This window comes from Dicentrarchus labrax, unplaced genomic scaffold (assembly GCF_905237075.1).
Source record: "Dicentrarchus labrax unplaced genomic scaffold, dlabrax2021, whole genome shotgun sequence".
NCBI classification, from domain to species: domain Eukaryota; kingdom Metazoa; phylum Chordata; class Actinopteri; family Moronidae; genus Dicentrarchus; species Dicentrarchus labrax.
Window position 1 is genome coordinate 24,140,762 of NW_026136718.1, and position 22,586 is coordinate 24,163,347.

A 22,586-nucleotide genomic window follows, 5' to 3' on the forward strand; every position below is an offset into this window, starting at 1 on the left:
ACACACACACACAGGATTGATTACACACATCCTGGTGTTTCCAACTGTGACCCAACACAATTGTCAGACAGAAGTGTTTATTTATTCACTCCTCATGTCACTCATAAATAAATGATTGTTTATCTATGTAGTTAATTCAAGCTTCATACAAAGGGATCGTTTTAAAAAAGAAATAACCAGGATTGAAAAACAATGGGTGTTATCAGAGCAGATGCAGGAACGGTGCCGTGTTGACTTTTCGCTGTTTGGAGAGGCAGGACTCGAGCCAGTCCTTCTGCACTGGGACAGCCTGAGTGTACTGACGCAGCAGACCCTGGAGCTCCTGTTCACACAAATCATAACAGTACAATTAAAAATTACAGCTGCTGTCACATACTGTCTATCCGTGCTTTTATCTTATCCTCAGCTTTTAGCCTGTAAATCTATCATGGTTTGAAGCTACCTCTAAATATCAGGGGAAACACTGTTATAAGTCATGAGTTCAGATTACTCAGTGAACCGTATACTAACCCGTGTGTGGAAGCTGTTCTCCACCTCTGCGACTATGTGGGTGACCTCTGGACTCATTATCTCCTCCTCATCTCCATCATAAGTGCACTGCAGCTAAGGAGTGGTGACATTTTGACATTACACTATAATCATTTGTGGGAGTGGGGGTTTTTAATGTTTTTCAGACCCTCTGCACAAAACCACAATTATTCACCCAAACTGCTGCAGATGTTCAGCATTTCATAACTGGTTTCTGATAACTGATGAGTCATCATTTCAAGACAATGACTATCCTGGAAAGATGTCTTTAAATTAAATGTGCTTTGACATTAACTGTAAGTATAAAACAGCACAATACAGTGATGAAGGATATGTGATGAGGTAGCGGGCCAGCCTCTTTCTCTCTGATGCAGACAGGTTGTAGAAGAACACACGGACTCCCCTCATGAAACAGGGGAGCTCTGCGGGGCCGGGGCTCCGGAGAGGAGCCGGGGGGCCGGGGGTGTCTGCCTCTGTCTCGTCAGTCGACCTGCTTGAGTTATGAAACTGTGGTGGAGGGGAGGATGTTGTCGTCGCAGAGGTGGATGCCTGATTGGTGTTCTTTGCTGCTCTGCTGTGATAGTATCTGTCAGTCAAGTTAAGGGAAAATGGCTCTGACCTTTCAGATTCTGACAGATGTCACTTTTGTTTTTTTAATCTAATGATAGGTTGGAAAGATACATGAATGTGGGAATGCCTCTGGAAGCCAGGTGTTTCCTGATGAGCCTCTCTGTGCCGTACCAGTTGAAGCTTTTGGTGGAGTGGCCGATGCGAGGAAGATGTACACTCGCTTCGAAGGAAAAAACACAAATATAATTAAGAGACACTGTCGGTGAGGATCAGCATAACTGCAACCTGTGTTAGATTTATGATAGCTGTCACCAGAAGGTTTTGAAGTTGAGAATTCAGTTCAGTTCTTTTGTGCAGAACAACCTGAGGGAAATCAAGCTCTCATTGTTCTCCAGTAATTGTGTTGTCAAGAACTTGTCTGTGTGCATACACACTGACGCCAACAAAGACAGCAAACACACACAGTATGTCCTGCAGATCTTGTCAGTCCAGTCCAACAATAATTACATCTTGCTCCTCCTTTCTTTTCCTCCTCACAGAGGCTTAATTATCAGCACGTGTTATCGGTAAGTGATATACTCATTTAAGCACAGATGACTTGACTTGAACAGATTACAATAAAAGACTCAGTTCTTGTGAAAAAACAAAAAAAAAGGAACAACAGCTCCTCCGTTAGATGTTTAAAATGTATGACTCCCTCAATCATACCTTTGGTATTGTGAGAAAATTAGAAAGAAAACACTGAAAGATGGATTTCAAGAACTTGTATTGTGAAGTTGCATTCTCACTAATGATCTGTAGTATATACAGTGTATGTTTGTGTGGGTGGAGATGCATTTGAGTAATGTGACTGTATGGTGCTGACAGATGAGCAATCAAACAAGGTCAAATTATGTAACATATTGAAATGTATTGTATTCAGACTCTCTCACTCAATTAAAAAATACATATTTTTTTAACGACTTGAATATTCGGTGCTTGGCTGTACCCTTATTCCTTTTGGCTGCTGCGTAAATCTTCTTCAGACCTTCGTCCAGAGCACTTAGAAAGATCCCGGACAAGTTGTTGGCTCTGTCTCTTCGCTGTGCCACTACCAGGGCCAACTGACGTGACAGGAATGAGATCGAAACAGGTTAAAGCAGCATCTTATCAGTTGCCACCCTGCCACAACTTTGCAATCCGGTCACCACACATATACCTGCACCCAGTATCACACTGCTCATCACTACTACAGCAGCATTTATAACCAACAAGAGCATTTCCAGGCAGCAGAGCTTGTTTTGTGCAGCGTGGGTTTCATTTCAACAGAACCTACCTGATCCTGGCCATCTAGTCTGGACTGTTTGTCATCTATGGCAAAGAGCAGCACATGTCCAAGATCCAAATCTGAAATAAATAATGGGGCTTTATTCTCAAACAGACTTTATAATTAAAGATGTTAAATGTAGTGAGTAATCACTTTCTTTGCACTCGTGATTAGTCTTACCTTTCATCCTGCCTGCCAACTCATACTGCTTTCGTGGTTCGTCTGATCTCACCTCTAGAGCTGTAAACAAGCCTCCCCTGCCCCACCGGCCTGAGTCATCTACACAAACGCAATGGTAGGAGAAGTGCTGAGGAGGCACTGCCTTTCTTTCAATCACTATCACTCTAAATGACATGTTGCTCTGGTAACGATAAGGTAATACAGGTCTCATACCAACACAGTGGACGATGATAGCATCTCCCTGAGCAGCGTGAGGATGAGTAACATCCCCCAGAACATAGTGGATGGCTGTGCTGTCAGAGTCTGTGGAGCACATGCTGCTGTCATCCTCCTCCTCCTCTTCTTCTTCTTCATCTTCTTCACTGTCCACAGACGGCAGGCACCGTGATCTGTAGCCGCACGACTCCCACCATGCCATTCTGCATGAAATAAAATCACCAAATAAAAGAAAACAAACGTGTCGGAGCTTAGTGGTTGGCGACACTGAGAGCTAAAAAAACATGAACTTGTTGAATGAATGAATCTTAACCTTTTCTTGTATTTCTGCTCTTGTTGCCTCTTCTTCTCGTCCTCCTGAATTTTGGCTCTCTTAGCTGCAGCCTCCTCCCTTCTCTGGCGCCTCAGCTCCAGCTCAGCCTCAGTAAGAGGTTTCCTCTTCCTCGTCGGGATCCCAAAAGCTATCGACAGTGAAGCCTGGGAGCACACAGGGAAGATCAGTCATATTATATATAAATATATACACAAATATGTAGACAGAACATTATGACCACCTGGACACCCTGGTGGTCATAATGTTCTGCAGCCCCATACCAACAGACTGTGATGCACTGTGTGATTCCCAATAATCTTTCAATCCTAGATAAGCCTTGCCACAAATCTGACCACTACTGCACAGCAAACCACCTCTAACGTTGTCTGATATGGCCTAAAAATCTTGATGCATTTGTCCATTCATTCTGGTTGCTGACAACGCTGTCAATTTCTCTGTGAAAAAAAAAACAGCTGCACTGAGACCTGCACTTTAGGAGGGGACTCATTTTGTGGCAGAGGTTATTTTTCCAGCATGGAATAAAAGACCATGTTCTTTGATTGCAATGTAATATAAAATGTCAGATGTTGACATTATGGGTCCGTGTGGGCTGGACACATGTATGTGCATAACACAGTAAATAACATAACTAAATAACTGTAACACTGAACCATAAACACACTAGAACAATGTGCAAATCTGCGTACCAAGGGAGCAAAACTACAGGTATGAGTCAGTGGTTTTTACACCAACCATCATCATGCCCTGAATACAGGATGGAGTGACAAAAACTGAAAGATAATCATCTACACAACGTTTCAGGCAAATATCAGAAGCTGAACCAAGCGTGAAGGCTGAGATCAGTGAGAATAATCATCAATATTCAATATTCAATAATGAATAAACAAAATAAAGCCCAACATACAACATACAGTACAACATGCACATTGAAATGATACAACAATATTGAGCACAAAGGTTTTAAATGATTTGATAACACTACCCTTTCTTCAGAATACCAAACCACAACCTACCCAGTGCACCCTGGCTTTTCACAAATAAATTCATTGTTGTAAATTTGAATAAAGATTAAAACATGTTCCCATCAGTTGGGAGGAAAGGAGACAGTATCTTACTCCAGCTTTGTGTCGTAGAGCTCGACCCTCTCCTGCAGCGCTCTGGAACTCGTCCAGCTGCTCCTCCAGCAAACGGTCAAAGCTCTTCTGGTCTTCAGAGCTGGGGTCCTTGCTGTAGTCTTTCCCCTCAAAGTAGTACATGTGGTCTGAGGGACGGGACAGCGTGATCGTGAGTGTAATTATTCACCACTAGCAGAGTAATGTACGGAGGCACTGAGAGGCAGGTTAGGAACAAAGAAATCTGGTGATCAATTTTCAAGTCTGATCTAAATTGTTTTGTCTCCTGTGTTCATGACTTTAAAACAGGTGTAAAGGATTTTTTCTTCTTTTCAGTGAATACAGGTAGAAGTGGTGAGTTGTAAGTGGAAAAAAGTGCTTTCTTCCGGGCGAGTTTTAATTTTTCCATATACTCTAACCACAAGGTACCTATATAGTGTGTTGGCAAGTTATGTAACATTAGTTTAGAGTAGAGAAATTCTGGCCAAAAGGATGAATGATTTAGTCATTAAAACATCAGGTAGTGGTGCACTTCAGCCTCTTGTGGCAAAATTAGTATTACAACAACACACACTCTTATGCTGACAATAAAAAATTGACACAACAGAAATATTTTCCACCTGTTTCACAGGAATTTAGAAAGATTATCCTGGTAAAACCTTTTTTTTTTCTTAAGTCACAAACACAAGAGAGAAAACTGGATGGAAAATGGATCACAGATTTTTTTTCCCTCACTTGCCTCTCAGGGCTTACGCATTCATTTCTACTGATACTTGCAACAGTAAATATGAATCCAATAGATGAGATCTGTGGTGTTGAGTATTTTCATGTGTGGTATGTTTGCATGGTGAGAACCAAAAGTGAAAGTGACATGTTTATATGCCAGAACAACCTGTTCAAAACATACTCTGCCTGTCAGATTCAGAGCTGCTCTCTTCCTCCTCGTCTTCCTCTCTGACTGAGGTGAAGTCTTCATCATCCACCCACTGACCATCACGTGATGGACCGAGGATCTTCTCCAGTTTCACATCCTGTACAGAGCTCTCCTCTGATGACAAAAGCTTATCTACCCCAAACTTCAAGATCTCACTTAGCTGTAGGGGACAGGAAACACGAGTACTGACTTTAAATGGGGCAAACAAAGACAGCTGGAGGGGATTCGTATTAAAGTGGACACAGACACAGGAACTGGTGCCCTGGGGGGGACTGCAGGATTTAAAGAATATAGAAAACAGTCTCATTTTTTGTTTACGTGAGTTCACAAACCTGCAGTCCTGCAGCAGCTGACTGTGCTTGGTCCAGCAAAGAGAAGCGTCCTTCTTCAATAACAGTGTTAGTGAGGTGCAACTTGGAGACAGCACGAGAGTACATGATTTCCTCCACAGTGTCTCTTGCCAGAAGGCGGACCACTTTCACAGGTCTGTAATATTCCAAAGTAAGAATGCGTGGAATAAAAAAAGACGAGATCACTTTCCATTGTGAGTCTGACAATGTTATAGAAGAATGATGCTAAATCAAGCTAGCTACAAACTCCAGATAACCCTAATGACATCACCAGGTTATTCTCCATGATGAGTGAACTGACCTTTATAAGTGGGGGCATGCCTCTTTAACAACCAGCACTAAGTACAGTAAATTGATCAGAATATAGCAATGTTGCCAGCTTGGTATCATTTTTCATTCACGTCACCTGTTCTGACCAATCCGATGGCAGCGTGCAGCGGCCTGCAAGTCATTTTGAGGGTTGAAGTCACTGTCCATGAAAATGACCGTGTCAGCAGCTGTAAGGTTCAAGCCCACTCCCCCTGCAAAGACAGACTGTTAGGAAGCCCTTACAGTGAATTTGCACACTAATATTTCACATGCTTATTTACTCATATGGCCTCAAGAGTTATGCACAGAAAGTGAAAATTTGTGACAGGAAACTCTCTTCTGCATTAAATTAGTAAGACAAGTCGCTGGCCTTATTTACACCAATGTGTCATCCTGCCACAGCTCTTATCTCTGTGTGATCTGTCCCCTTTCCTCTCTCAGACACTTCTATGAACCCAGCTGTAGATAGATAAGCAGAAAGGCTTGCAAGTTCAATGCATTCAATGTTGATTTATCATACTGAGAGATTCTCTTATCTACACACTTGTTTAGAAGATGCAGTAGCTAGAACAGAAACTCAGTGTATATGAGCAATTTATGTAACAAAAGTGGCTTCAAAAGGCAACAGGCTCCATATATTTATAGGATATTTCGCCATAAATTTTGTTCAAATTTAAATAGTATAAAAAAATGTAAAAAGCAAATACTGTTTCCAATATCCTGCATCCCTGATACATTAAAAAGCACATATGAACATTATTAATAACTGATGATCAGTTTAATCCAACACAAGGCAAGAACACAATCTGCCTTCCTGTTTAGGGTTTCAGTCACCGGCTTTAGTGCTGAGTAGAAACACAAAGATATCTTTGCTGCTGAAGTTCTTCACTGCTAGATTTCGTTCCTCTCCTCGGACGGACCCATCCAGACGTTCGTAGCTATAGCCTGGAGGAAAAAAAAAAGCTCAATTTAGGACCCATTTTTGGAGTCACACAGTTAAAAGTGCAAGGGTCTCAATTGTTACAGAGCCTAGGCATCCCACCTCTGTACTCCATATAATCCTGAAGTATGTCCAGCATCCTCGTCATCTGAGAGAACAGCAGGATCCGGTGGCCCCTTCAACAACAAACATGAGGTCAGAAATAAAGTAAGATATTCTTCATGGAGGAGTATGTGACTTAAAGAAAAGCACTACAATTATATAGCGGCAGGCAGTTGGAGTGAGTCTAAGCTGCCACCAGGTGGAGCCCTATACCAAGTAAGGTGACTAACCCTTTGTGAAGGTAAGTCAGCATGCTGTCCAAAAGGCAAAGTTTCCCACTGGCTTCAACGAGATGCTGCCCCATCTCAAAAGGCTCCGGTTCCACCCCTACCCAAGAAACAGGGACTAACAATGAAGTATAACATGTGCTTCTATCGGCCATTTGCACTCACTAAGACCGGTGTTGTTGAGCATTTAATTATCACTGAGTACGTCTCACCATCAAACAAATACGGGTGATCGACACACTTTCTCAGGTTCATCAAGATGTTCAGCAGCCGGTTCTTGTTGCCCTGCTCATTTCCAAAAGCCTCTGAAAAAATAAGAAGGGCTCACGATGATTTATGCCCCAAAAAACAGCATTCTGCTAAGGTTTACAATAGCGCACCACTCTAGAGCTGTAAAAGACTTGCAAAAGGAATTGGCCAGGCGTATATATTGGCCATTATTAGTTAACTGCAGATACAGGGGGTTCAGTATAACTAGAAACTGCAGTGCAGACACAACAACCCTGGTAAACAGTGTCACCACTACATAGTTTTTCTACTAGAGAGCCCTGAAAAGTAGATTTTTAACTGTAAAATGTCCCACCCTCTATGTATCTTGGTTTCAATTCTTTAAAAAACAAATTAATTTGCTTAGCTTAAGTATTTATTTATTCTAAAAATTACTATTTGCCGATGTATTGTTCTCTATATATACCAATAGTAGCCAGGCTATACATCACAGTGCAGAAGTCTCACCCAGATCCTTCATCAGAAAGGCTTTGTAGTATCTTTTCTGCAGAGCCGACATGCCGTGGTACACCACCAGCTCGGTCTTCTTTGGCAGATCTACGGCCACTTCTGACTTGACTCTACGGAGCAGGAAAGGCTCCAGGATACTCTGCAGCTCAGCAGCTGGGAACAGAAGCACAGTATGAGGGACACAGTGTGCCAGCGTTGATCTAATGAGCAATTACCAGGGCTTTATTACAACAAGTACAGTACATCAAATACATACCAAATTATGCAACTAATATATTTCTGACACAGAGACCATCATACCCAGGGCAGGCTGACTTTGTACGTTAGAGTACGAGTTGACAAAATCGTCCGTCTCATCCTCTGTAAAGATGCTGGGCTGAATGAAGCTCAACAAGGAGTAGAGCTCCTGCAGGTTGTTCTGTATCGGGGTTCCTGTCAGCAGGACTTTGAAGCCAACTGAGAACTGCACAATAAAAACACACAGGTAAAAGTAAAAAAAAACCAATGCTAATAGTGGGAATGATGAAGAAATGAAGACTTGGCGGCCCAAACCAGGCGCCGCTAAGTACCTGTGTCAAGGTTTTGTGCAACAGTGAATTCTGATTCTTCAGTCTGTGAGCTTCATCTACCACAAGCACCTTCCACTTCCACCTGAGGAGCAGAGTGAAGTAGTGAAACGAGGAATTAATGAATGAAAACTGATTATTATAGCTTCAACATTATTCCTTATGATGAGATCCATTTCACACTCACCGTCTCAAGAATGAAGCATCTTTAAGACACAGCTGAAAATGAAAAAAGCACGTCAGTTTCAACATAAATTAACCTTTAGGTCATTTTGTTCTTATAAAATAGCCACAGACCTCATATGTAGTGAGCAGAACATGAAAGTCCTGTGTGTCTGTTTCCCTCTGAAGCTCAGCCCGTCTCTCTTTGTCTCCGTTGTAACACAGAACAGTCAGAGAGGGCGCGAAGCTGTGACCAAGTAAAACACAGTTTAGGAGTTATTTACAGTCTGTGATGGATTGTGTTATGAGTGGATTATAGAAAATGTATGTAGATTCATATATAACTGTGACTGTACCCTTCCAACTCCCTTCTCCAGTTCTCCATGACAGAGAGCGGGCTCAGCACCAAGAACGGACCTTTCTTCCCAAGACCTCCTGACATGTACATCAACAGAGAGATTGTCTGAAGGGACAAATTATGATTATGAATTCATGACATACAAAAATATTTTTACACAGCAGTTTACAGTGCCTGCGTCATTTATGAGGCACAAACTCTACTGTGACGAGTCTCAGTTAAGGAAACAAGTTACATTTGCATGATTTATCTGTACTGTGTAATATTTGCTAAGAATATGTTACTGGTGTACAGCACAAACCAACATCAAATTATAGCCAAAGTTTTTGTTAAATTGAGTGAATCAAGTGTGCCAGTGAGTCAGCATACACAGTGCACTACATACAGCCATTACTGCGGTGCATTTCCTATTATAAGATGTGAAAAAAAATCCAAAAACCCACCTGGCGATGTCATCATATTGCTTGTTGTGTCCACAACCTAAAGTTATTGCATTCACTATCATATAAGACAGTAAAGCAGCAAATCTGCATAACTGAAAAGCTGAAACTTATTTTGTTTTGGCTTGAAACTAAATATTTAAATTAATTTACTATATATAGGGTATCAAAATAATGTGTAAATATATTTATTGATATAAATCTGAGCAGGTACTGAGATTCTTTATCCCTGAGCCCATTTTGACAGGTCACGGTAGGAAAAGAACAGGTTTAAATATTACAATTGATAATGGCTTAATTCCATTTAGCTGCTTCAGGGTCAATGCCCTAGTATTGTTCATGCTGGCTCACTGTCACGGCTTACTAGAAATCATTCATATTAAGCATTACATTATTATTATATTAGCATAATATCCACACTAAACTGGAGAGGGCTGGTGAAAGTATTGTAATTAAATAAATAAAAACCTGACCACTGAAATACTCTTATCTGTATAAAAACATGCATCACTAATATCAGTTATAAAGAAGGCTGATTGATCCAACACCTGGCATGTTTTCCCCAAACCCATCTCGTCTCCCAGAATGCATCCCTGCTGGTTCTTCAGGCACTGAGTTAACCACTGCACACCATCCAGCTGGTAAGGTCTCAGCTGTATCCCTGTGAGGAGGAGACAACCGCTCATCACTGCTGGGTCTGCTTCATAACTTATAAACACTGTCAGTCACAATGTAAACAACATCAACCCTTCAATGGAAACAACATCAACCCTTCAATGTAAACAACATCAACCCTTCAATGTAAACAAAATCAACCCTTCAATGTAAACAAATCAACGCTTCAATGTAAACAAATCAACCCTTCAATGTAAACAACATCAACTCTTCAATGTAAACAAAATCAAACCTTCAATGTAAACAACATCAACCCTTCAATGTAAACAACATCAACCCTTCAATGGAAACAACATCAACCCTTCAATGTAAACAAAATCAACCCTTCAATGTAAACAAAATCAACCCTTCAATGTAAACAACATCAACCCTTCAATGTAAACAACATCAACCCTTCAATGTAAACAACATCAACCCTTCAATGTAAACAACATCAACCCTTCAATGTAAACAAAATCAACCTTCAATGTAAACAACATCAGGTCGAACAGTAGTAACGTTATTAGTCTGAGACAAACAAACAACAAAACAAATACGGCTTTAAGCTACTTTAAATACGGTGTAAACAGTAAACAGTAGAAGGAGCAAAGTTCATAAATGAATAAAGTTTAATGAACTTTTAGTCTCGCGACCACGTCAGCAGTCCTCCATACCTCTTAAACCCCACTTCTGTAGGTCGCTATGGGCAACGGCCGTCTTCTGTTTCTCTGCTACGTTGCTTTTTATTTTTAATAAAATGTCTGTCATGTTTCCACACCGACTGGGCTAACACATATACTCAACTTCTGTTGACACAGACATGTACAGAGTAGAGAGAGTCTTCAGTGTTAAACTACACTTCCTGAATGGGTCACGTGAGGCGGGAGAAAAGGCGCGTCACAAATCCGCGCGCCTGTTAAGAATATGGTAGATAAATTAAAATATTAAAAAATGTGATATATATATATAAAATATGATATTAATATAGTAGGCTATATTAAAACATGCAAGAAGTTAACTTGTATTTGCAATAACTTTAACAGTATAAAGATTTTAAATACTGTTAAGAAGAATAACATCACATAGATACAGTCAGGAGAAGTATTGAGATCTTTAAAGGTTAAAGTCTTAAGCTAATTAAAATTTCTTTATATAGGCTACTGATTGCTTCATATTTGAGAAGCTACTCATAGTCTTTGTATGTAAAATATTCATATAATCAGGCTTGGGGAGTAACTGATTACATGTAACTGTGTTATGTAATCAGGATACAAAAAAAGTAACTGTAATCCACTTCACTCAGGAAAAAATCAGTTTTTCTTTAAAAATACACTGAGCAGGGCGCCCGGTAAACTCAGTTAGTCCAGTTCGAGTCCAACCTGCGGCCCTTTGCTGCGTGTCATCCCCACACTCTCTGTCCCCATTTCCCGTCTACCTTCGGCTGTCTCTATAAATTAAAAAAAAGGCAATAAATAGCCCAAAAATATATATATATATAAAAAAAATACACTGAGCAGACACATTTTTCCATTTTTTACGTTTCCATTTTCTTTTCAAAGGTTATCAATACTTCTTATTGATATTTCTTTTTCTTGTCTTTTTTTTTGCGTTGGCTTAATATTTGATGTTGAGATTAAACCAAAAAATAATCAACTAAGTAAGTAAAGTGATATCACTTTAATATTGTGATACTATTACTGACTATCTATATTGTTTAACTGGTAGTTAGTAATTGTATCAGATTACATTTTTAAAGTAACCCTCCCAACCCTGTATATATTAACGTTCATCACTACAGCTGTCAGCGGCAACATGAGGTGAAAGTGGAGTACAATTATCCTCTGAACTGTAATGAAGTAGAAGGGTGAAATAGCATAAACTTTATAAGAGAAAATACACTACTAGATTAAATACTGTAAAGTTACTTTTCACCACTGACACTGTGCATATGGAAAATATTTGAATAAAAATGTTGTATAAATTCACGTCCACCCTGCACCACACAAAGATGAACCCAATTATCTCATGGCTAAAAGATGACACAGATATGTCTGTGTAATCTTTAATGTTTACCACAACCAGATTAAATGATTATATTTCTGCACAGACATCTGTGGTGGCTCCACAGGGATGCTTGCCCACCTTCTGTCTCCTCGTCTGCCATTCTAAAGGCTCTCTAGAGGGTAGGATATTCAGGCTCATCCAGCAGCTGGAAGTAAACCAGGTTACCCACCTCTGGAGGTTTGCAGTCATCCGAAGGTTTAACTTCCGAGCTTCATTTGTTTTGTCTGCCTCGACAGATTGGGGTTTCCACCTCTGGCAGACTGCTCTACTTCAGCATTCCAGTCCCTCTCCCTGTCCTGGTCTCAAAGTCTGCAGACTTTTTTCTGTGTGGAGGCGCTAACTCCTGATTCCCTCGGCTCACAGCATAACTCTAAAGTCTGTTCCTGCCTTTCCTCTTTCCAATCTGGTTTCTGGGTGCTCTGGTTCACTGTGTAACTGTTTCTCATCTTATCTGAGTTTCTGTATTTATTGCCTGTCTATTCACATAAACACACAATGTAACACAACCATGTACTGATGGATGTCACCATTATCTACATTACATGTAAATGTAATAGATGTCCCTTTACTCATACACTGAATAAAGATTGAATGAATAACAATAAATGCAAAACGCACTTATTCTGCTCATGTATATTTTTAATAGACTTTTTCTTTCACATTGACATGAGATTTACAAACAGCAGAAAACTGATCTTTCTGGTAATGAAAACATTGGCAAACTCAGTTGGAAACCTGCCCACCATAAACTGCTGTCTCTGTGTAAAAGTCTAAATATTTAGCACACTGTCATCAAGCCTTTTACTCACTGTGTCCATGGTGGATAAACTTAGTAACATAATAATCAGGCTAAACTGTTACATTAAACTACCTCATGAGAGAAGATTTTTAAAATTCAAGATATCTTTAAAACTGTATTTGTTTAATTAAACTGCCAAAGTCTCTATCAGATAAAGTGTTGAACCTCTTACGATATACTTCTAAATATAACTTCTAATAAAGCAACCTTTGTGCAGCGTTACACTTGAGACCAAAATAACACAAAACATTCAAGGAATGAATATCTGTCAACTATGTTTGTGTTTCACAGAAATATCACTTTCTTATCTCTTCTTATCACTATCTATCTTACAGATATAATCAGGATCAATAAATACATGTTTTATATTGTTACAGACCCACAAAATAAAGTGACATTTAAACTGTTAATAAAAGATACCTTCCAGGCACCAAAAACATCATTAAATGATGGAGGCAACTGTATTTCATATTGCCCCTCTCTGATCTTTCTGGCTCAAGTGTTCAGGCTGTGCCACACTTACATTTAATCCTTTAAATCATTTAAATAATGACACTTTCATGTGTTCATTTACAAAAACATTAGTACATTCATTTATTACAAATATTTACACATATTACAAACCAAGCCCAGGCTCATTAAAATTGGTATAAGTAATCAATACGTACCAAAAATCAATCTGCTCAATGAATGAAGCGGAAAGAAGAAAAAGATCATTGGAGATAAAATGTGTGTATGTGCAGCAGGAAGAGTCACAGACCGTCTGTTTCAGTAACTTCAATAAGAGACCTGCCCCTTTCTTTAACACTTCATCCAGACAGAATCCTTCGTAAAAAGATCTCATGTTGGCCTCACTTCAGGCACATCGCCACAATCTTCATTATTGCATCCCTGGAAAGAAACTCACACAAATCAGACATCCAGACAGGCGTACACATTTTGATTCTGAACATTTGATTGCAGCCGATTTGAATAAATGGAGTTTAAATGACAAACCTCACAAACGGGATGTACGACAGACTGTACCTGCAAACAAAACACATTTTATGTTATATATAACATTCATATACACAATTTAATTTTCCTTTCAGACTAAAATCCACAGAGAGAAATTGTGACTCACCAGGTAAAAGACAAGACTTGCAAGATGCAAAATAACAAAGCCAGTCCAAAGTTCTTCCACTGTAAGAAATAAACAATAAAACTGCTGACAGAGAGAATCAGACTTAATAAACACTGTATCATTAGTTAGAAGTGATCATAACTCACCCAGAAGGCTGCGCAGAGAGTCAACACAAGGCAGGTCTAGAGTAATGAAAGGGACAAATGTAAACAACAATATGTTTTTTAACTGGTTGAATATTGGCTTACATCCTTTATCAGTGATGACAGTAAGTTCTGAATTTCAGGCTGTGACACAGTGAACTTACTCCCCTTAAAAACTGATTTCAGCTAAAATGAATTCCTTTGAAATCTACATGTGGTTGTTTTTGAGTAGCCTACATTTAAATAAAAAGTCAGTTTTCTATCCGGGTTAATACCGTCATATTTTCCTTATTAAGTTCCCTGTAGAGCTCTGTAGACTGACAGTGAATTATAGCCAAGAAACAGAGTAAAAGGAAAAGTCAGCAGCTACTTTTGTGCACTCACAATCATTATAGTAGTGGCCAGCGCTCTTGTTTTGTCACACATCCTCTTCAGCTGCTTCAGTGGGCCCATCAGGAACATAGTGCTGTTAGACATCATAGAATAAGACATTCAATGTGTATACAGTGCCCATGAATGAAAACTACTGGTCATATAATACAAATCAAACCATAACTTCTTATTGTTGTCGGACACTGACCTGCACAGAGCACATAGGTTTCCAAAAGTGTAGAACACAATGAAGAGAGTGAGCCCAATCCTGGGGAGGAACAGCATGCACACTCCCTGCAACACACACATGAAGACAGGTGGTTTGTGGCTTTTTGGCTTTGTGGGTCACAGATAAACTTTGGTCTGTGAGCTGCAGTTGGCACTTTAAGGCAGGGCTGCTTAGTGAAATGAATGAGCATCACATCTTCCACATTCCTCAGAGCAAGAAGAACCAGTAGGGCCACTTCAGCCCTCCCTGCGCTCTTCCTTATTGCGAAGAGCACAACATCACAAATAGCATATTATTATAGAAATCATTATAGATCCTTACCAAAATCGTACACACGCCCCCAACCACGAAACAGGCGACGAATCCCTTCACACGTGTGCCCCAGCCCAACGTGGAGGCTTCATTGACAGTCTGCATTGACAGAGTTTCATTGATTAATAGCTCAGCTGAGATTAACGTTTACACTGTGTAGGCTGGAGTTAGAGTTTAGTTTTACCTCTAAGACAGTTCGGTCGTCTCTGCGCGCCTCCTCACCGCTTAAAACAGACTTCAGTTTATCCATGGCTGAAGATCCTCAGAGTCGACTGGACTGGTGAATGATCCGGTCGTTTCCTGGAGCGGGAATTAAAATTTGGTGGTTTCCTCAAATCTGTGAGGATGGACAGCAAAGTCACGTGGCTGCCGGAGGAGCTGACAGGTAGTTTACCTGCACAGGTGGATGGCTTCAGGTGAGTTACTCACACCAAAGCACAGAAACAGCAGAGAGCTCTCACTCTGATCTGTATTTTCCAACAGGGAGAAGTTGACTCTAATGAGCCAGATTAAAAAGAGTTAGGCTATACAATGACTTTTGTAAATTAAGATTCAGCTCGCCAAAGAAATAGCATTTAATAATATATAATATATTTCATTTTATTTCCCATACTTAATTTACTTTATTTACTTACTTATTTCATTTTCTTTTTATTTGTTCCATCCCCTGAGGGTGGTATATTGAACCAGCATGTACATGTAACCTTACATTGCTGACTGTTACTTCAGGTCTATATAAACAGAATCCGACAGATCAATCATATTGTAACTATTATAAATTGACTGAACTGATCAGTCAATCAACAGAAAATAATCAGCAACTATTCTGATAATATTTAATATGTTTGTATAAGAAGATTTTATTGACATTTTTCACTATTTTATGACATTTTATACCTCGTTTGTTAATCAAGAAAATAATTAGCAGATTGTTTCATAATGAAAATAATTGTTAGAAGCAGGCCTAATTATATAGAATAGTTTCAGGTTTGTAGCATACCAACCAGACTACTTGTTATAACCAAAGGACATCTGATGAACGGAGTGATTGGTCCTCTTGAACACATACGATCTTTGTTGACGCGTACTGTCTGTGTTGTGCTGTCCTGACCAAAATAAGTCTGCAGGGGCAATTTATTAGCCATATTAAACTATTTATTTTCCTCCTTATTAAGTGATGAATTTTGTGTTGATGTGACTAATATAATGAGAAATTGTGAATAACATCTATCTCAGTGCCTCACAAAAGTATAAATTCTTTGGATGTTCTTATAACATTTTGAATGATATAAAAGTGTCACTATAAACGTTGTGTTAGGTACTATTGTACACGTTGAATAAATACTGCAGAAGAGCTACATAAACAACATTAGCAACCATAATATTACCTGTAATAATGTCAAATATTACAATATAAACATTTAAACAACTTTAATACAAGTCTTATTTTTGGCAGTTGTGTGTCTCACATGTGTAACAACATGAAACAAAAAAGCTACGTAAAATACTTAAAGATATGCTTTCAAGTAAAATATGCAGTACTAAGGATGATTGTTTTCACCACAAGATGGCGCTACTGAACACCAAAATGTCTGACAAGGAAAGTTTGGCAAATGAAAAGCATGCAAACCATAAAAAAAAGCTTTCCCATATGAGTTCATGTTCACTTATAGTGTGCAAAAGAATAATGAAAAAAAAGAGATATGAGATATGAAAAGTATTAGGCCACAGTAAAATAAATAGCAATTAACAATGAGAATAAGGCTGAAAGGTTTACAGATGGTTAAGTAAGGCAGAGGTAGAGATATATTTCTAAAGTAAAGCATCCAGATACCAGGTCCTTATCCCTTCTCTGTCTGCATGCTTCGCCTCTCGTCGTACTGCGGCTGGAACTGCAAACATTGTATCCCTGATTTAATTGTGATATATATGAGTCACAATGTAAGTGTACAACAGTCCTTTTCATAAAATCTCATCTTCTGACTCTGGATCCCTGTCTCTGGGCTTCAGAAGTCCCATTTCCATAGGAGGAGTCCTCTTCAATCTGGAGCGAACCACACTACGGAGAAAGCACAACAAACACCAGAGTCACACACAACATAAACTGTTTGTAGTGAGGTATTCCCAGTGTGGATGAATTTGCAAGACTGCCAGGACAAGTGAACAAGCTTAAGGGAGTCCAGGGTGGAGCAGGTTCTTACCAGCTGACAGTGCAGTAGAGCACGCCCACAACGAACATAGCGAAGGCGAGGTGCCAGGAGTAACACATGGTGATGAACATCATATTGTTATGATCCTTTAGGTCCCACTCAGGGCCATGGGGAGGATACAGCACAAAACCAATCTGTGGCCCAAGAGAGAGCAATATCAGGAGTTATAATGCGCTGCCATAAACTGTTGCTCATACATGCAGGCGTTCAGATTCACCTGCCAGAACCAGCTTCCCTGCAGGAGAGTGAGGGTGCAGCGCAGCAGCTCCAGCAGGATGTTCCCTCGGTGAAAGACCTCCAGGAAGGCAACAAAAGCATCTCCAAAGATGGCATAGAGAAGGAGCTGATGTACATGGACATCCAGCATACTCCTGCCATGGAGGTGGTAGAGGAAAAGAAATCCTACCAAAACAAAGAGACAGTCATCAGTGCAAAAATAGACGAGAAAGGTAAAAAGGCAAAAAATTTTAGTTCCATGCTGACATTTGTAAATTTGCCAAACTGTCAAATGGCATCTTGACTGCATTTTTGTTTTTCATCCAGTTATAAGCCTGCTTTCATGTGCACTTTTGTGTGTAGGATTTGGTTGCAGATTGTATTAATATAAATAGAAAATATTGTAACAAATAAAATAAAAGTGTATGATAGATTCAAATGAACACATTTGCAACCTGATGGGTGGTGTTGATGAAGTTGTAATTGATTTAATCAGATAGGGCTGTTAATGTCACATCTTGAAGGACCAGTGTATAGGATTTAGTGGCATCTAATGGTGCAGACTGCAACTATTTGAATACAGCTCAGTCTTTCTCAGTGTTTAGGAGCAACTACAATGGCAGCGAAACTCGCAAAAAATGTAGATACACTGATAAAAACATATCTATGAATATTATATTCCAATTTCTGCCAATAGATCCTCCTAAATGTTACACACTGGACCTTTAAAGAAACAGTTGGGAACCCCTGGTCTAAATAAACAATGTCAAAGTTAAGGCTGGACTCTACAGATGTCCTTTACTCACCTTCATTAAAGAAAGCAATTGCCAGCATTAACCTATCCAGTGCCAGCGGAGCAGCATCTGTGGTGTGGATGATGAGGGAAACGGTCGCAGCCAAGCTGAAGAACAGATACATGGTGGTATGCTGCCAGTTCATCAGATCTTCCCAGTGTTTCTCTGCAAAGTCATACAACTGGAGTTTCGGTCCATCTGCTAAGAACTGCTCTGCCACCATCCCTGAGGAGCACAGCGGAGGGAACACTCAGATCTCCTTAATTAAAGCGTGAATACTGTAAACGCCCTGTGTCATACTTTACTCATACAGTACACTGTCATTAAAGTTTATACATCCAAACAGCTTTGGGAACGGCGTGTGCTGTTCGTATCACTCACAGTTCAGAACAGAAACTTACCCACAAAAGAGAAGAAGAGTATGACAGAGCTTTCAATGATCTCCAGGCGGCGCTGTGAGGCTCTGCTGGCCAGCCGAGTGGAACCGATATTCTTGTTCCTGCGGGTGGCGTGCCAGAGTGAGTGCTTTCCTGTCCACCAGATCCCAGCTACCAGAAAGAAGCTTCCAGGTAGCGCGTGGCCCTTGAAGCTTCCCATGACGCCTGAACTATAGGAGGAAACAAATCTATTAGCAGTTGTGATGAATAATTGCATCACTGCAGAGTAACTATCGAGGGAAACCACGATTGCTGTCGTCTCAGTGATCTGAGAAAACTTTCTTCTTACAGGTTTATTCTCAATGCTGCCTCTATATTACATCAGCAGGGAAGGTTTCCTGCAGGTAATAAATGTACCAAAAACAAGATAATTGGCCATATATTTTATACAAAGTGTTCTTCCAGTAGATTGGGTATTATACAGTATTTTTAGCATGACTGGCAGGAGGGAAGGAATAAGAAATAGGGAGGGAAAAGGGGAGGAGTGCCTGCAATTTAGTTCAACAGCATAATCAGACATAATTAGTGTGTGTGTGCTGGAGACGGCCCTTCAGCTGACCTCAGCAGAAGTGTGTCTAGACACGGAAAGAAACCTGTTAGAGCGCCACAAGGCTCGCACCTTTACCTTTAAACATGAGAGCCTGTCTGCTTCACTGCAGTATACAAAAGAGCAGATTGTTCTGATTGGGTTGTACAGATACTCACTGCATTAATTAACACAGATGCTGTTCTTGGTAACAATTAGCCATAATTTCTTTGACAATTAAACCTACACCTAATCGATGTGATGGTGTCTGTGGGTGCAGACCAGGATGCCATCATCTGCTGTTTACCTCCACACATTTATTCTCTTAAGAGAACAAAACATATGTCAAAAACAAAGTCATGTGCTGTGCTCCCTTTTATCCACCTGTGTACCTCCCTGTGGTTTCACTGTAAATATGAAATTACATGAACACGTATAAAGAAGCTTTATAAACCAGTATGACTTCCCTTAAATAATGCTTGTAAATGAAAAGAGGAGATCAATGGTACATGGCTGTGCTCGCTTTTGTAATGGAGATGACAGACAATATTCTGCCCGGCACAAAAGGAAGCTTTTGAAGGACGACGCTCCATACAAACAGATCGTTTGAGATGTTAAACTGAGCTCATCTGTGTCCGACGGCCCTTTTGCCTGTGCAACCTCTCCAGACTGAGAAAACACTTCAGTTGCCATGGCGATCACTCCCTCATGTCTCTCCAGTGCTGCTGGAAGACTCTCCAGGTTTTGTCTGATTTACTCGCAGTATCAACAGCAACATCTGCGCAGTCTAGTTTCCAGATTCAGTGGTTCCCACACTTCTTTATGACGAGGATTTTATTAGAGTGATGGAAAGTAAATAAGTATTATTACTCAAGGATGCTACGTCATAGCACTACCCAACACTATATGCAACAGTTTAAACAGCCCTACCATGACTATTTATAACATTTAAGTGCACATGTTAGGGCATAAATAATGTTTCAGAAAGCTCATTCTACATAATGAGGACTTTTAATTTTAATACTTTAAGTACATTAATACTTTAACTTAAATACAATTTTGAATGCAGGAATTGAGTAGAGTGGGATTGCTGCTTTATTCTCACGTAAGTACTTCCTCCATCACTGATTATAGGTTACACTAAAAGTATTTAACAATTATACATGTTTGATTTAATGTTGGATCCTGAAACTTCCAATGCAGTGAGTGATAAGACTGAAACCCTTTATCACATGTATAATTTTTTCCTGCAAACCCTTTTCTGAAGATAGTGGAAAACCTGTTAAGGCAAGTCAACGGTATTTCTTTTATTTGTTGGTGACAGATGGAGATCTTTCATGGAGGTACAGATTGTCCGAACAAGGGGACAGAAATGTTGAGGCTGTAGAAATAAAAAAACAACAACCAGAGACTGAGATTGTAAAGCTGATGACTACAGACTGTATTGCCCTCTAAATAGAAAACAAAAAAAGAGTTGCTCATTAAATGTCTTAACATGAGACTTTTGAGCCGACAAGTTTGCCATCTGAGATTATTGGGTGTAAAGATTAACATAAAGTAATTAGTTTAGTGGGTTTACTGAATCTAAATGTGAACTACAGAGGCCAACATAAATTATAGGGTATATAGCCTACTTTAACAATACTCTGAGGATCTTAATGCACTTTAATGTAAAGTATAAAGGTAATAAGTGTATAGTACAATGAATGTGTGGGAAACTATAAAGTTACTGAACAGGATGCAGAATTCCTTTGCAGCAGAAAGAAAAAGGGGGGTCTTACCCAACTATGTTTCTTCCAGGAGGTGAAGTAAGTATTTAAGTATTTCCAGACAAAAAAAAATCAAAATATCCTCATTTTCTCCTCACATCATTTTCCCAGCAGCCAAAAAGAGAGATACCCTCTCTGTCCCTCGGCAAGACACGAAGTAAACATCAGCTGTCTCCTCCGAGTCCCAGCAGCCTCCTAACAGACTGTTTCACAACCTCTTTTTTCCTAATTTTTTCCGACTCCAAACAGTTTAGGCTTTTACCCCCAAATAAACTATCCCATTGGATGATAGGTGAGCTGACATCATCAGTCCGTGCTGTCATTGGCTGAAGTCCACGTCAGTCTCAGGTGTCCACGTGTGCACTTTCACTCCGCCTGCTGGTGCTCGGCACGGTCCCTCCCTGCTCGGAGGAAACCGCTACTTTCCATCCAGACAGACAGTACAGGCCGGCCCGGGACAAGACCTCCGGCACGTACACTGGGCTGGAAGACTTCCTGGTCTTCAGACCGGAGCTTTGGTCCCTCACGTTGGCTGTTTTATTCACTGCGGAGCGGCTGGCAGAGATTCACTGTTGTGTGAATGGAAGCAACAAGTGACTTCTAGTGTTAGTCAGGTTACTACAGGGCCAACAACCAGCAGAGTAAACAGAGAACAGTTTATCCATTGTCCCCCAAAGTGTTTGACAAACGCCCCTCTAACGTCCAACACATATTCTAGCCTTGTAGTTTACTACTACTGTTTGTGAAGAATTGATTTATTTGTAAAGATTCAAACAGGAGGATAGACTAGATATTCTGCTAGTAAAAGCAGGGATGAGAATAGATGAGATTTTATTGATGCCAATACCATTGTCGATTTTGCTTATCGGCCCGATTCTTTGTTGATTCCTGTACTGATTCCTGATCCATATTCTTTGTGGAAAAAAGTAGGCCACAACTGTATTATCATCTGTGAGTCTGAACACAGTGTGGAAAAAGAGCAGGTATAGTTTCTTTGTGACATGAGGCGCTTTGGACCGGTTCTTCTTCTCCACCATGACTCCTTCATGTTTCAGGTTTCTAGCAGCGAAGGGGCTTGAGTTTGACGTAATTGTTTTATAATGCCCAACAGTCAAAAAAAACATGCTGGCACTGATAAAAAGGAACTGATAAGCTTGGTGGCTTACAATGGATTAGACTATTTGGAACCGGTTCTCGATTCCCCTCTCTAAGGCTGTTTGTAGGCTGTAGCATGTGTGTTAAACCCACTATTTATAAGTCCACACTGGCAGGAATAACATTCTGGGGAATTTAAAAAAAAATCTTTATTAATATTTTAAATGACCCAAAATGTGTCACATTTAAAGGCACCCTGTGAGGTTTTCAACCACTAGTAGTGCGCTAGAGCAATGTTTTTATGAGTGTTGACCTTATCTTCTTTGTTCACATGCTAGCGTGCAGAATACACTTTCCAGCAACCTGTGGCAGAAAAGTTGAAACAGAATCAACTCTTGGAGAAATGCAGCGCTGTCGTGGCCGCTGATGAGACTGATGAAGCTGCTCCATACGTTTGTGTCTGGTGGTTGA

The 22,586-nt window shown here is 40.1% G+C and overlaps 3 protein-coding genes across 4 annotated transcripts; all 3 read right to left on the bottom strand.

The window, feature by feature from the left end:
- Window positions 1-60: 60 nt before the first annotated feature.
- chd1l (chromodomain helicase DNA binding protein 1-like) lies at window positions 61-10,893 on the bottom strand. 2 transcript variants are annotated; one of them, XM_051376024.1, is made up of 25 exons: window positions 10,701-10,893; window positions 9,921-10,033; window positions 8,931-9,037; window positions 8,710-8,821; window positions 8,600-8,631; window positions 8,416-8,497; window positions 8,147-8,309; window positions 7,844-7,999; window positions 7,321-7,413; window positions 7,112-7,208; window positions 6,882-6,955; window positions 6,674-6,784; window positions 5,937-6,051; window positions 5,513-5,666; window positions 5,154-5,340; window positions 4,250-4,395; window positions 3,114-3,277; window positions 2,798-3,003; window positions 2,585-2,683; window positions 2,414-2,484; window positions 2,087-2,201; window positions 1,210-1,318; window positions 863-1,114; window positions 511-592; window positions 61-322 (listed from the first exon to the last, which is right to left on the bottom strand). In XM_051376024.1, exons 1-25 carry the CDS (start codon window positions 10,792-10,794, stop codon window positions 203-205), a joined length of 3,054 nt encoding a protein of 1,017 aa, XP_051231984.1. In that variant the 5' UTR covers window positions 10,795-10,893; the 3' UTR covers window positions 61-202. The 2 variants fall into 2 exon arrangements, with proteins under 2 accessions (XP_051231984.1, XP_051231985.1); XM_051376025.1 differs by having other exon boundaries at window positions 8,931-9,009; window positions 10,701-10,864.
- Window positions 10,894-12,708: 1,815 nt separating this feature from the next.
- On the bottom strand, window positions 12,709-15,474 carry sft2d2a (SFT2 domain containing 2a). Its single transcript, XM_051377335.1, has 8 exons — window positions 15,253-15,474; window positions 15,078-15,167; window positions 14,736-14,821; window positions 14,540-14,621; window positions 14,159-14,194; window positions 14,013-14,071; window positions 13,886-13,915; window positions 12,709-13,780 (listed from the first exon to the last, which is right to left on the bottom strand). Exons 1-8 carry the CDS (start codon window positions 15,316-15,318, stop codon window positions 13,741-13,743), a joined length of 489 nt encoding a protein of 162 aa, XP_051233295.1. The 5' UTR covers window positions 15,319-15,474; the 3' UTR covers window positions 12,709-13,740.
- A 1,010-nt stretch (window positions 15,475-16,484) lies between these two features.
- Window positions 16,485-21,257, bottom strand: tmem45a (transmembrane protein 45a). Its single transcript, XM_051377334.1, has 6 exons — window positions 21,033-21,257; window positions 18,690-18,895; window positions 18,301-18,513; window positions 17,496-17,680; window positions 17,270-17,412; window positions 16,485-17,127 (listed from the first exon to the last, which is right to left on the bottom strand). The coding sequence occupies exons 2-6, from the start codon at window positions 18,883-18,885 to the stop codon at window positions 17,031-17,033; spliced, it is 834 nt and encodes a 277-aa protein (XP_051233294.1). The 5' UTR covers window positions 18,886-18,895; window positions 21,033-21,257; the 3' UTR covers window positions 16,485-17,030.
- Between the last annotated feature and the right edge of the window lie 1,329 nt (window positions 21,258-22,586).

What these genes read in the sequence shown, in the direction of transcription:
- chd1l (XM_051376024.1), bottom strand. Translation starts at nt 10,794, where the DNA reads ATGACAGACATTTTATTAAAAATAAAAAGCAACGTAGCAGAGAAACAG. An exon ending in TTCTGCTCACTACATATGAG is followed by an intron (nt 8,632 to 8,709) that starts GTCTGTGGCTAT and finishes TTTCATTTTCAG; the next exon opens with CTGTGTCTTAAAGATGCTTC. An exon ending in AGCAGCCAAAAGGAATAAGG is followed by an intron (nt 1,319 to 2,086) that starts GTACAGCCAAGC and finishes TTTCCTTCGAAG; the next exon opens with CGAGTGTACATCTTCCTCGC.
- sft2d2a (XM_051377335.1), bottom strand. Translation starts at nt 15,318, where the DNA reads ATGGATAAACTGAAGTCTGTTTTAAGCGGTGAGGAGGCGCGCAGAGAC. An exon ending in GGGGCGTGTGTACGATTTTG is followed by an intron (nt 14,822 to 15,077) that starts GTAAGGATCTAT and finishes TGTGTGTTGCAG; the next exon opens with GGAGTGTGCATGCTGTTCCT. An exon ending in TCGTACATCCCGTTTGTGAG is followed by an intron (nt 13,781 to 13,885) that starts GTTTGTCATTTA and finishes GTTTCTTTCCAG; the next exon opens with GGATGCAATAATGAAGATTG.
- tmem45a (XM_051377334.1), bottom strand. Translation starts at nt 18,885, where the DNA reads ATGGGAAGCTTCAAGGGCCACGCGCTACCTGGAAGCTTCTTTCTGGTA. An exon ending in AATTGCTTTCTTTAATGAAG is followed by an intron (nt 17,681 to 18,300) that starts GTGAGTAAAGGA and finishes TTGTTTTGGTAG; the next exon opens with GATTTCTTTTCCTCTACCAC. An exon ending in CTCTACTGCACTGTCAGCTG is followed by an intron (nt 17,128 to 17,269) that starts GTAAGAACCTGC and finishes CTTTCTCCGTAG; the next exon opens with TGTGGTTCGCTCCAGATTGA.